Source organism: Coregonus lavaretus (genome assembly GCF_964263955.1).
Source record: "Coregonus lavaretus genome assembly, contig: HAP1_SCAFFOLD_454, whole genome shotgun sequence".
NCBI lineage: Eukaryota > Metazoa > Chordata > Actinopteri > Salmoniformes > Salmonidae > Coregonus > Coregonus lavaretus.
The window spans coordinates 371891-387016 of record NW_028167164.1 but is presented as its reverse complement, the minus strand read 5'-3'; the positions used below and the strand labels follow the sequence as shown (position 1 = coordinate 387016).

The window sequence follows — 15126 nt, the reverse complement described above, 5'->3', positions numbered from 1 at the left end:
CTGCTACTCTCTGTGTATTATCTATGCATAGTCACTTTAACTCTACCTACATGTACATATTATCTCAATTACCTCGACTAACCAGTGCCCCTGCACATTGACTCTGTACCGTTACCCCCTGTATATAGCCTCGTGTCCTCTTCACGACTGTCTTAGTGTGGACCATGATATTTTATTTTACTGTTTAATTATTTGTTACTTTTATTTTCTACTTTTTAGTTATCTATTTTTTACTTAACACTTATTTTTCTTAAAACTTCTCAAAGCATTGTTGGTTAAGGGCTTGTAAGTAAGCATTTCACTGTAAGGTCTTGTCACGATCGTTGAGAGACGGGTCAGACCAAGGTGCAGCGTGGTATGCGAACATGTTTATTAAACGCAATAAACGTAAACAAAACAAGAAACAACGTAACGTGAAGTCCTCAGGCTATACACATACAAGCCTAAAACACGGAACAAGATCCCACAACTAAGGTAGGCAAACAGGCTGCTTAAGTATGAGCCCCAATCAGAGACAACGAGCGACAGCTGCCTCTGATTGGGAATCACACCCGGCCAAACATAGAACTACAATACCTAGACCATAAACATAGAATTTCTAGCATAGATCCTCACGCCCTGACCAAACCAACTAAAGACGACCGGCCTCTCAAGGCCAGGGTGTGACAAGTCTACACCTGTTGTATTTGGCACATGTGAAAAATACAATTTTATTTTATTTTATTTGAAAATAGCGATTTTGTCAGACAGCTCTATAGAGATGAGATGACTTGAAAAGAAATAATAAAGTAATCAAATAAAACAAATATAATGCAACTGAAATAATGTGAATAAATGCTGGTTAATAAGTGATCCACAGTAATGTGCAGTCACTACCATCATGGGACTTGTATTCATTGTTTTATTCTGTAAAGTCAAAAAAAAATATTGAAACCCAAACCCCAAAACAGTGATTCTTTTTTAATAATGGAAACGAAACCGAATCGACCTCAAAAAGCACTAATGGCTCAGTACATAACAACAACTACAGGTGCCATTAATGTGGTCCAGTAAACTATCACTCCAACACTAAACATGTAAATATAGTTTATATAGTTTAACATTTATTTACAGGAATACATTGGACCAAACAGGTATGTGTGTGTATGTGTATATGTGTGTGTGTGTATGTGTCTATGTGTGTGCATGTGTCTGTGTGTGTGTTACTTTGTTAGTCAAATCTGTCACATGTACATTTCATTCAGTGGAATTGAGTTCATACAGAAACAACATTGTTGTGTCAAGAATTTGACAAATAAACATTATACAGACAACAATATTTACAAAGACCAAGAAGCCCAATAACAACAAGATCAATGATTTCTAAATGAAACCAGTTTTTACAACACAGTGTGGTGATTCATTCTATTAATGAATGACTAGTTGACAATCTCTGTAAACTTCAACGGTGTGTATTCATGAATATTTCCAATCATATGTTTACACACTAGAGAGATATTCTACATTGTTGCTCCAGTGTGTCTTACTGAACATGACCATGATCAGAGTGAAACATCATGTTGTGTTTGACACAGGGACCACCTGACACAGGGAAACTGAGGTGACATCAAACCAAACATGAAACCCTGGATAGAGGGGCTCAGTGAATGTGGTGTAGAATGTGTACAGGTGGGTCAGTGTGTCAGAGGAGACTCTGTAGAAGGACAGAGTGCCGGCTGGCCAGTCCAGATACACTCCTACTCTGTGGGATCTGGAGGAGGGGACGTCTATAGTGGTGGGATTATCATTGTGCCAGGCAACACAACTGTTGACAGAGTAGAACAGACTCCAGGACTTGTGATTCCATCCAATCCCACTGTCATTACCACTTCCTCTCCTGCTGATTCCTTTATATGCCACTCCTATGTAAGCCCCTCTCCCACTCCACTCTACCTCCCAGTAACAGCGCCCAGTCAGACCCTCTCTACACAGCACCTGTTTCCAGTCAAATCTCTCTGGGTGATCAGGATACGGCTGCTCCTCTCTCCTCCATGTCACCTTTCTGTTCTCCTCAGACAGAGAGAGGTGTCTGTTTACTGTGTTTGGATCCAGTGTGAGATCACAGACATCTGATGGATGAAACCAGACACAATATTAGAAATCATCATCATTCATATTAGAATGATTATATGTTATACTGTATAGTAATATAAAACACACTTATTCCCATTAATTACACACACATCCTGAACACACACACACACAAACAAAAACACATCCTGAACACACACATCCTGAACACACACACACACACACAAACACCCTGAACACACACACACACACCTTCATGCATACATGAACACACACACACATTTCTAAAGTAACACGAACATGCCACACACACACACAGACACACACATTGTCAAAGCAACTCTTTGTAAACTTTGGTGTCCCTGATTTGTGCTTCTGTAGAACTACAGCTGATATTTAATATGACCAAGTAAGTAATGATGGTGGTCTTTGACTTTGACTTCACTTGAATTAAGACTTATTCTTAGTCATATTCTTCACAGCAGTCAACACTCACATTTTCTAAGTCCAGGTTTCATTGTTTTCTCTCCACCATGTTCCACACTGTAGCGGTAAGCAGAAGAACAGACAGTCATTGAGGGATACACCTGAACTCACACACACACACACACACACACACACACACAAACACACACACACACACACACACACACACACACACACACACACACACACACACACACACACACACATACACACACACACACACACACACACACACACACACACACACACACACACACACAGCATATAACTTAGTCCAAGTGGTGGTCAGAATGTTTGTCTTAACTAGTCTGATAACTCCAACATGTCTGATATGAACATTGACATAAACCCTCTACATACTTGAGTTTCTCCAGTCTGCAGTGTGGATCCTCCAGTCCAGCAGAGAGCAGTCTGACTCCTGAGTCTCCTGGGTGATTGTAGCTCAGGTCCAGCACTCTCAGGTGTGAGGGGTTTGACTTCAGAGCTGAGACCAGAGAAGCACAGCCTTCCTCTGTGACTAGACAGCCTGACAGCCTGCAAAGAGTCAAATCATATTAAAACCACACTGCTATTCTTTGGTGGTGAAAATAGAGTGACAGTATAATTTTTTTCAACTTTTCAGATACATCAGTTTCCTGAAACCTGCCATATGTATTCCGAAATGGATGTACTGTATCATTATAAAAAATTACAAATGATCAAAATGCATATTACAAATATTTGAGTAGACTGACCAGACCAGTTTAAAAAGCAGTATCAGTCAAAAGACAGACAGTGAGGTATCAGATTTAGATTGTATTGAGTATACAGTCCACACCATATCTAGTTTGACAGTGAAGATAACATTTTAAATGTGGCTCTATACTGCAGCATTTTGGATTTGAGATCAAATGTTTCATATGAGGTGACAGTATATTTATTTGAGGGTATTTTCATACATATCTGTTTCACTGTTTAGAAGAATAAAAGCACTTTATGTATCCAGTCCCCCATTTGAAGAAGTCATAAGTATTTTGACAAATTCACTTATAGTCAAAAGTTGAGTATTTGGTCCCATATTCCTTGAACGCAATGACTCCATCAAGCTTGTGACTCAAACTCGTTGGTTGCATTTGCAGTTTGTTTTGGTTGTGTTTTGGGTTATGTTTTGCCCGATAGTAACTGTATGGTGGATGATGACTGGAGTAATTTTCTGTCTAAGTGAGTAGATAACATGTTTCTAAACACTACTAAATGAATCCAGATGATGCCATGATTAAGAAAAATCATGGATCAATCATGAAAAATGATGAGTGAGAAAGTTACAGAGGCTACAACAAAACATGCTAACCTCTCACCATTACCAATAACAGAGGGGGTATGATCCTTGTTCCTCTGTAACTTTCTCATTCATCATCATTCACGATTCATTCATGATTATTCATAATCATGGTAGCATCCACATGAATGTAGAAGTGTTGAGAAACATCTTCTATTCTTACTGACAATACAAGTGAAGTGACTCCAAAATGACAGGACATTATTCACCATTCAGTTTCTATTAGGAAAAACATAATCCAAAACACAACCAAAACAAACTGCAAATGTTTTCAACAAGTTTGTAGAATCACAAGCTTGATATAATCACTGCGGGCAAGGAATATGAGACCAAATACTAAACTTTTGACTACTGTAATAGACTATAAGTGAATTTGTCCAAATTATTAAGACTTTTTCAAATGGGAGAACTACATACATAAAGTGCTTTCATTTCTAAACCGTAAAACAGATATGTATGAAAATATCCTCAATTAAAAGGTGACATTATATACTGTCACCTAATATGAAACATTCTATCTCAAATCCAAAATGCTGGAGCATAGCACCAAATGTAAAACTGTATGCTTCACTGTCCAAACACATATGGTGTGGACTATGTGTGCCTGGTAAACACATGTGGATCTGGTGAACAGTTATCACTTGTTGACCAACTACAGGAATACTGACCTCAGAGTCTCCAGTTTACAGTGGGGATTCCCCAGTCCAGCAGAGAGCAGCTTCACTCCTGAATCCTTCAGGTCATTGTTACTCAGGTCCAGCTCTCTCAGGTGGGAGGGGTTTGACCTCAGAGCTGAGACCAGAGAAGCACAGCCTTTCTCTGTGACTAGACAGCCTGACAGCCTGCAAATAGTAAAATCATGTTAAAACCACACTGCTATTCTTTGGTGGTCAAAATAGTGGCAGTATATTTTTTTCAACATATTCAGATATATCAGTGTCCTGAAACCTGTCATATCTATTCAGAAATGGATGTATCATTATTAGAAATGACAAATTATCAAAGTATTGCTTATAGAGAGAAACATGTATAGTCCAAATATTTGAGTAGACTGACCTTAGCAGTTTAAAAAGAAGTATCAGTCAAAAGACAGACAGTGAGGTATCATATTTTGATTGTTTTGAGTATACAGTCCACACTAGGGCTGTCTCCGACCCAGAAAAAATATTGGTTTACCGAAAGTCGTCTGTTCTTTCAACCAATGATTGGTCGAAATTTCAAAAAGTGTATTTTTCCATAGATAGATGTGTTTTAGTTTTTCCCAATTGCTAAAACACAATTTTGCAAACTAGGCTGGTTTTATCAAAATACTTAACACAATTCACAAAACCACACACCCAAACTGGAAAATACCTCATATATCCTGCAAAATGAAGCACTGCAACCAAAAACTACATATAGCATTATCAAAATCAAACGTTTGCACGAAATGGCACACACTTCATTCATATTACCAGATTTTTGTCTAACCAACTACACTCTGTTGGGCATAATTAAAAGCACTGTCATCTTTAGTATGCTTTGCCATAATACTAAAATAGTTCAAATTGTAGAAAATTCTTCAGATTGTTCACATGCACAGAAATATTTGCAGATACACACACATGCTGTTGAAACATTTGTATTTTTATTTTTCACCAAACAAGTCAGTGCAACATATGCACAGCAGATATATTTACATTGCACTGAAAAAAATATGCTCACAAAAAAACAGTAAACTGAAAAAGAAAATTGCAGAAAAAATGTGCAGAAAAAAAATATATAAAAAAAAAAGAGGCAAGAAAAATAATTAGGCAGCATCTTGCAGCACAGCTGGGTCTGGCCACAACGCCTCGTCCACATCACAGCTGGGTCTGGCCACAACGCCTCGTCCACATCACAGCTGGGTCTGGCCACAACGCCTCGTCCACATCACAGCTGGGTCTGGCCACAACGCCTCGTCCACATCACAGGCAATATCTTCCCTTGCCAGACATCGAGGGAAGAAGCGCCTTGAGTGCCTTATCCATCCCTGAATCGCACCCACATCAATCTCATCACATGCCTCTTCCATAGCCTGCACAAGAGGCATGCGCACAAAGGGCTGCCGGTCGTATACCTTCCACCGCCATGCCGAAAATAACTCTTCTGTGGGGTTCAGAAATGGTGAGTATGGTGGGAGGTATTGCACGAGAAATGGTGGGTGGTCAGCAAACCAGTTTTGGACTGGGGCTGCACGATGAAAGCTCACGTTGTCCCATACTACAACGTACCGGGTTCTTTGATGGTCTGCATCATTCATATGCTCTGGTGGTATGAGAATGTTGTGGAGTCTGTCCAGAAATGTCAGAATATGGGCTGTGTTGTATGGTCCAAGGTTGGCATGACGGTGGAGGACACCATGCGTATTGGAGATGGCAGCGCACATTGTGATGTTCCCACCACGTTGGCCAGGAACATCTATAATGGCTCTGTGGCCAATGACGTTTCTCCCCCTTCTTCTGGTCTTTGCTAGGTTGAACCCAGCCTCATCTATAAAGAGGAGCTCATGTGGGATTGCATGAGCATCCATTTCCAGTACTCCCTGAAAACAAAGAACAAAAGCAATCAATATGGTGTTATCCAGTACACTAGGAAACAATGTTGCGTGTAGTGTACTGCAGTCAATATTGTACTTACATCCACATATGCTCGTCTGACCTCTTTGCTTCTTTGAGAGTTTCTCTCAAACGGCACCTTATAAAGTTGTTTCATTCTGATTTGGTTTCGCTTGAGAATGCGAGCCAATGTGGACAGACTGACTCGTTGAATGTTGTTGAATATGGTGTTGTCTTGGATGATGTGGCTTTGAATTTCTTGTAATCTGATTTAATTATTTTCCAAAACCAAGTTTACAATGGCAGCTTCCTGTACCCCGGTGAACATTTGGCCCCATCCTCCACCATGGTTGCGTCTCTCAGTCCTTTAGAAAAACAAAAAAACTAAAATATAGGGCTTGGACAATGCATCCTAAAGATATTTCCCCCACAGTAGAGGAAATTGTACAGGAAACTTGTAGACATCAGCCATTCATGAAGTAAACAGGTGTCACCCAACTGATACACTATGACATGGGGTGTACTACATAGTGTGAAAGAAATGTTGGTTACATATCTGTACTCCAATCTAAATGTCCGGATGACACAGGCGACAGTAAAACGGCTCAAGTTGGGCTGCACTCTCTGTCCAGCCTCTCGCATTGTCAGCCCATGGTTGATGACATGATCAACTAAGGTTGCTCTGATTTCATTTGAAAGTTGTTGTCTTCTTTGGCCATGAACTCCTCTACCAGCTCTACACCTACCTCTCACTCTTCCTCCCCCTCTCATTCTCACCCTTCCTCTTCCTCTTCCTCTCTCTGCAACATCTTCCATTGTTGTTGTAAAACAAAAGGTGCTCACCTGTGGTCTTTTCATAGTGCTTACTTCCTGATTGAAGTGGTAACAATTAACCATTGAGGTGTTTGGCCAGGTGGCACATGTATTGGCCAATTAGCTCATGTAGTGTCATTTTGAATGGCAGTGTTTTGAAATGGCAAACATGTGACTTTATGTCAGATTGTTTTGTCTTATGCAGAGAACCGTGTGCAGTGCATTTAAAAAGTGCCATTTTGAATTGCAAAATGTGTGTAAAGCAGAAAATGTGTTTAGACTTTTGGAGACTTGAGAAGAGGTTTGGCTCTCTGTGTGTCAGTTTAAATAATTGTGCTGTGCATGTCATTTAAAATCAACTATATGCACTGAGCTTGTCTGATGCTTAAAGCTTACGGTTTGATTAAATAAGACAAATGCCTCAAGAGGGCACCAGAGATCTAGATAACCAGAAGAACAAAAACTTAACCTGACCCAACTATTCTCCTCCCTTTCCTGCTGACTTTCTCAGATCCTGCCATTACTCTCCTGACGTTGCTCGTGAGGCTACACGAGGAGTCGGCAAACCATTCTCATGTGGAATGCCAATTTATCTTCACATTTCTACCGATCTGCGTGCCAGTTATGGTTTTCATATGCAAATGTTCGTGAAACAGTTTCATTTAATTTATAATAGCGTCTTTATATCTCAAAATCATTGTCAGGGGGTTAATCAAAATTTTATCCAAATCTAAATGAAAATGAAACAAACCTAAAAAGTAACTTCTGTTGCCATTTCCAACTATGTAAAAATAGCCTACATAAAGCCCAAAAATAAAAACATTGCAGCCTGCAGGTAGAAAATATCCTGATAAAAATAAATCTCCTATAAATCACATTGGCCTGTCTGCAAGGAACTTGAAACATTGTATAAACCGTTAACTTGGGCCTGGCAGGAAGCTTGTACTAGTGAACTTGCCACATTGTATAAAATATTATGGGCCCTCAGAGTTTCCTGCTCCAGTGAGCTCGGGACAGACACAGCTGTAGGCGCAAGGGATAAGAAGCAGTGCTTGACTTGGGCAGGAGCTGACCGGAGCTGAGTACCGGCACCTCAAATGTTCTACTGCTTGAGCTCCTGTTCCTCTTATAGAATATTAGCTCAAAAGTATTGTGGAGCTCCTGCACCTAAATATATACAGTTCCAGCACCCAAAAATAGTACCGGAAATTGTTTCAGACCAAGTCAAGCACTGATAAGTAGTAATCAGGTAGGCCTATTTTATGACGTTTCCACTGGATCAGAGCATTTTTCCCTTTCACACTATGTGGTTATTGAAAGGGAGAGAGCTGGAAAGATTTTTCAAACACATTGAGGAACTATTGTAATTCTCAATGGATGTAAAAATAGATTTAATTTGCTTGTTGATTGAGGTGAAGAAAACATTACTTTGAGAAACTCCAAAGGTCATTAGTGGTGATGCGTTAAGCCAATCAGAAATACTATCAGATCCCCAAATGGGCACATTTATATGCCTACATTTGCGCGCAGGCCAGGTAGCCTATTGGACTACTTCTATGCGTGTGCGTCATTACTCAACATTGACAGGAGCGCTCCAAACAAAAGACAATGACTAAATTGACAAAACTCGTAAATGGAATGAAATTAACCATAACTTTTTCTGACAAGTGTAGCATAGGTTGTGTGCTCTGCAAACAATGTGTCCACTCTGACAATGAGAACGGGAAGACTGGAATAATAATATTGAATATATTAAAATACATTACCGTAACCACAGTAACAAACATTGTAGATGATAAATTATACGAATTAACGGTAAATGTACTACTAGTGATATACATAATGGGGAATTGATATACACTAACAATCAAATTGTTATCACTTGTTGACCAAATACAGGACTACTGACCTCAGAGTCTCAACTTTACAGTGAGGATTCCCCAGTGCAGCAGAGAGCAGCTTCACTCCTGAATCCTTCAGGTCATTGTTACTCAGGTCCAGCTCTTTCAGGGGTGAGGGGTTTGACTTCAGAGCTGAGACCAGAGAAGCACAGCCTTTCTCTGTGACTCCACAGCCTGACAGTCTGACAAAGATATCATCAAGATTTCACAAACACACTTTTAATTTAACACGAGTAGTGTAGAAGGACAATAGCAGAAAACATCCAGAAAAAAACATCCAGAAAATCACATTGTAGGATTTTTAATGAATTTATTTGCAAATTATGGTGGAAAATAAGTATTTGGTCACCTACAAACAAGCAAGATTTCTGGCTCTCACAGACCTGTAACTTCTTCTTTAAAAGGCTACACTGTCCTCCACTCGTTACCTGTATTAATGGCACCTGTTTGAACTTGTTATCAGAATAAAATACACCTGTCCACAACCTCAAACAGTCACACTCCAAACTCCACTATGGCCTAGACCAAAGAGCTGTCAAAGGACACCAGAAACAAAATTGTAGACCTGCACCAGGCTGGGAAGACTGAATCTGCAATAGGTAAGCAGCTTGGTTTGAAGAAATCAACTGTGGGAGCAATTATTAGGAAATGGAAGACATACAAGACCACTGATAATCTCCCTCAATCTGGGGCTCCACGCAAGATCTCACCCCGTGGGGTCAAAATGATCACAAGAACGGTGACCAAAAATCCCAGAACCACACGGGGGGACCTAGTGAATGACCTGCAGAGAGCTGGGACCAAAGTAACAAAGCCTACCATCAGTAACACACTACGCCGCCAGGGACTCAAATCCTGCAGTGCCAGACGTGTCCCCCTGCTTAAGCCAGTACATGTCCAGGCCCATCTGAAGTTTGCTAGAGTGCATTTGGATGATCAAGATGAGGATTGGGAGAATGTCATATGGTCAGATGAAACCAAAATATAACTTTTTGGTAAAAACTCAACTCGTCGTGTTTGGAGGACAAAGAATGCTGAGTTGCATCCAAATAACACCATACCTACTGTGAAGCATGGGGGTGGAAACATCATGCTTTGGGGCTGTTTTTCTGCAAAGGGACCAGGACGACTGATCCGTGTAAAGGAAAGAATGAATGGGGCCATGTATCGTGAGATTTTGAGTGAAAACCTCCTTCCATCAGCAAGGGCATTGAAGATGAAACGTGGCTGGGTCTTTCAGCATGACAATGATCCCAAACACACCGCCCGGGCAAGGAAGGAGTGGCTTCGTAAGAAGCATTTCAAGGTCCTGGAGTGGCCTAGCCAGTCTCGAGATCTCAACCCCATAGAAAATCTTTGGAGGGAGTTGAAAGTCCGTGTTGCCCAGCGACAGCCCCAAAACATCACTGCTCTAGAGGAGATCTGCATGGAGGAATGGGCCAAAATACCAGCAACAGTGTGTGAAAACCCTGTGAAGACTTACAGAAAACGTTTTACCTGTGTCATTGCCAACAAAGGGTATATAACAAAGTATTGAGAAACTTTTGTTATTGACCAAATACTTATTTTCCACCATAATTTGCAAATAAATTCCTAGAAAATCCCTACAATGTGATTTTCTGGATTTTTTTTCTCATTTTGTCTGTCATAGTTGACGTGTACCTATGATGAAAATTACAGGCCTCTCTCGTCTTTTTAAGTGGGAGAACTTGCACAATTGGTGGCTGACTAAATACTTTTTTCCCCACTGTACATATTATAATGCATCTTTTTCTCTAAACTGAATAATTATTCCTGATAATAAGTACTGAAATGTCATTTTATGTACTCACAGAGCAGCTCTGGAGGTTTTGACCACTGGCAGCAGCCTCAGAAGACCTTCCTCTGATCTGGAGTATTTCTTCAGGTCAAATACATCCAGCTCCTTTTCTGAAGTCAGCAACACAAAGACCAGAGCTGACCACTGTGCAGGTGAAAGTTCTTCACTGGAGACACTTCCTGATCTCAGGTATCTTTGGATCTCCTCCACTAGAGAATGGTCATTCAGTTCATTCAGACAGTGGAACAGATTGATGCACCTCTCTGGAGAGGGATTCTCTCTGATCTTCTTCTTGATGTACTTGACTGTTTCTTCATGGCTCTGTGAGCTGCTTCTTGTCTTTGTCAGTAGACCTCGTAAGTACTTCTGATTGGACTCCATTGAGAGGCCCAGAAGGAAGCGAAGGAAAAGGTCCAGCTTTCCCGTCTCACTTTGTAAGGCTTTATCCACAGCACTCTTGTAGGAAGTAACTTCAGGCTTGTCTCTGAACAGCGCAAAAACATTCCTGGACGTTGATTGCGGTTTGGCCGTTAGATTCTCATTGTTGTTGATGAATGAGAGGAACACATATACAGCAGCCAGAAACTCCTGAATGCTCAGATGAACAAAGCAGTACACCTTGTTCTGGTACAGCCCACATTCCTCTTTAAAGATCTGTGTGCACAATCCTGAGTACACTGAAGCTTCATTGACATCAATGCCAGCCTTTTTTAGGTCTTCTTCATAGAAAATCAGATTGCCATTCACGAGCTGTTGAAAAGCCAGTTTTCCCAGTGACAGAATGCTCTCTTTATTCCAGTGTGGACCTGTCTCTTCTTTCCCAAGATACTTTTCATTCTTCTGTTTGGTATGAAACACCACAAGGTGTGTGTACATCTCAGTCAGAGTCTTGGGCATCTGTTCTCTCTTATGTTTCAGCATGTGTTCAAGGACGATTGCAGAAATCCAACAGAAGACTGGAATGTCACACATGATGTGGAGGATCCTTGATGTCTTTATGTGTGAGATGATTCTGCTGGCCATATCCTCATCACTGAATCTCTTCCTGAAGTACTCTTCCTTCTGTGGGTCATTGAACCCTCGTACCTCTGTCACCTGGTCAACACACCCTGAAGGGATCTTATTGGCTGCTGCAGGTCTGGTAGTTATCCAGAGGAGAGCAGAGGGAAGCAGATTTCCTTTGATGAGATTTGTCAGCAGAACATCCACTGAGGTTGACTCTGTGACGTCACAACAGATCTTGTTCTTCTGGAAGTCTAGGGGCAGTCGGCACTCATCCAGACCATCAAAGATGAACAGAACTTTGTACTTGTCGTAGTTGGAGATTCTTGATTTTTTGGTTTCCATTGAGAAGTGATTGAGAAGTTCATTCAAAGTGTGTTTTTTCCCTTTCATCAAATTCAGCTCCCGAAAAGGGAATGAAAATACCAATTGGACATCCTGATTTGCTTTTCCTTCAGCCCAGTCCAGAATGAACTTCTGCACAGAGACTGTTTTTCCAATGCCAGCGACTCCCTTTGTCAGCACAGTTCTGATAAGTTTGTCTTGTCCAGTTAAGGGTTTGAAGATGTCGTTACATTTGATTGCAGTCCCTGGTCTTGCTTGTTTCCTGGCTGTAGTCTCAATCTGTCTCAGCTCATGTTCATTATTGACCTCCCATTTTCCACCCTCTGTGATGTAGAGCTCTGTGTAGATCTTATTGAGAAGTGTTGGATTTCCTTGTTTAGCGATCCCCTCAAATACAAATTGAAACTTCTTCTTTAGATTAGATTTGAGTTCACGTTGGCAAATCACAGCAAGCTCATCTGAATCTATAAATAACACAGAGGATATTAATATTCCGTCTGATTTAATGCCTACAGTATTGTAAGACTGTGTTATAAAGTTTGACGAGGTCACTAGGTGTTGTGTTAAGACTGCTACAATATCATTTAGTTACACAGCTACTTTAGCTGTACTTTAGCTACAGCTTTTAAATGTTTGTTATAAAACAGCATTCAACATGAGGCAGACAGCTCTTACTTTTCTCCAGTGTGTCAGCAAGCTCCTTCTGGTTCATTTTCCTCAGGACGTGCAGTGTGATCTTCAGAGCCCCCTCTCTGGCACTGCTCTCCTGCTTCTCATCTTCAGCGTCCACCACTTCCTTATCCTGCTTCTGACTCTCAAAGCCTTCTGGGAGTTCTGGACTAAGAATCCTCTTGAACATCTTCAGCTCCTTCTTCACAAATGTCATAATATTCTCTTCAAGCAACTGAAATAAATCAAGTAAATAAGTTAAGCAAGAGACTAAATGCTTTCTCATTAACACATGAATGAATGATTGACAGATCAACTTTACTTGAGGTAAACAAAAACAAATGTACATAACAGGACCACATACACTGAATATGGAGGCCAGGTCTGTTTGATGACTCTGGGAAGACTGACCACTGAGCATCTCTGACTCTGATCTCTCCTGTTGGTTTCTGGGGACAAAACATCAGATTAGATCTCCTCATCCAGGGAGTGCACAAACACACACACACACAAACACACACACACACACACACACACACACACACACACACACACACACACACACACACACACACACACACACACACACACACACACACACAGAGAGAGAGGGAATGTTGTGTTTGTTTAATATTGTTTCAGGACTATGAAAATGGAAAAAATTATTAGCCTATGGATTATGAAAACAACAAAAATAAATGGGAAAATGGGAGAGGAGAAATGACTAGAGACAGTGTTGTTTAACTCACTGACCATGACCCATGAGTTCTTCTTACCTTTGTTCAGTAGAAAAGTCTCCCTCTCCAAAGTATAAAGGAGGTCTCATAGACCAATCACTCTTCATGGACACACAGCTGGGTACAGGGGAGGCTGGTCTCTCCTGCTTGATTGGACTTCAACACAACAGAGACAAACATTACATCTCTCATCTACTCTGAGCTCAGACGGGGAAACATAAGAACAATTTAATTCCAAAACGCTACATATCCATTTTCATAAAGGTTGGTAAAGTAGCTTACAACCTTTACCAGTTCCACAACAACCATGGTCTCACTTAAGTGTTGATTTTCTAACTGATCTTCCCCTCTCCCAAGGTAACACCACCATCCTGGTCGTTGTGGACCACTTTTCTAAAGCCTGCCGCCTCCTTCCTCTGCCCGGTCTCCCCACAGCCCTGCAGACAGCGGAGGCCCTGTTTACACACGTCTTCCGGCACTACGGGGTACCAGAGGATATAGTGTCTGACCGGGGTCTTGGGGTCTCGGTCAGCCTGACCTCTGGGTTCCACCCCGAAAGTAATGGGCAGGTGGAACGGGTAAATCAGGACGTGGGTAGGTTCCTGCGGTCCTACTGTACTGGCCGGGGGAGTGGTCGGTGTTCTTACCGTGGGCAGAATATGCCCAGAACTCTCTCCACCACTCCTCCACTAACCTAACTCCTTTCCAGTGTGTTCTAGGTTACCAACCGGTTCTGGCACCGTGGCACCAGAGCCAGACCAAGGCTCCTGCGGTGGATGACTGGTTTCGGCGCGCAGAGAAGACGTGGGATGCTGCCCACATTCACCTCCAACGCGCCGTGCGTCGTCGGAAGGCCAACGCTGACCGCCACCGCAGTGAGGCCCCGGTCTTCGTACCGGGTGATCGGGTCTGGCTCTCGACCCGGAATCTGCCCCTCCGCCTGCCCTGCCGGAAGCTGAGCCTGCGGTTTGTGGGGCCGTTCAAAGTCCTGAGGAGAGTCAACGAGGTCACTTATAGGTTATTACATCCCCCTGATTACCGCATTAACCCCTCGTTTCATGTGTCTCTCCTCAGGCCAGTGGTAGCTGGTCCGCTCCAGGAGTCTGAGGTGCGGGAGGTCCCTCCACCTCCTCTGGACATCGAGGGTGCCCCGGCGTACTCTGTCCGTTCCATCCTGGATTCGATGCATCGGGTGGGGGGCCTTCAGTACCTCGTGGAGTGGGAGGGGTACGGTCCAGAGGAACGATGCTGGGTCCCGGTGAGGGATATCCTCGATCCCTCCATGTTACGGGATTTCCACCGTCACCATCCGGCTCGCCCTGCTCCGCGATCTCCTGGCTGTCCTCGAGGCCGGGGTCGGCGCGCTGCTGGAGCCGCGCGTCATGGAGTG

At 42.1% G+C, this 15126-nt stretch overlaps 1 protein-coding gene across 1 annotated transcript; it reads right to left on the bottom strand.

Annotated features, from left to right (window-relative positions):
• Positions 1 to 887: 887 nt before the first annotated feature.
• LOC311113819 (NLR family CARD domain-containing protein 3-like) lies at positions 888 to 13990 on the bottom strand (the record flags this gene model as incomplete). Its single annotated transcript, XM_084189117.1, has 8 exons — positions 888 to 2108; positions 2567 to 2613; positions 2917 to 3090; positions 10997 to 12794; positions 13006 to 13234; positions 13364 to 13448; positions 13776 to 13892; positions 13983 to 13990. 8 exons carry the CDS (start codon positions 13988 to 13990, stop codon positions 1555 to 1557), a joined length of 3012 nt encoding a protein of 1003 aa, XP_084045243.1. The 3' UTR covers positions 888 to 1554.
• Between the last annotated feature and the right edge of the window lie 1136 nt (positions 13991 to 15126).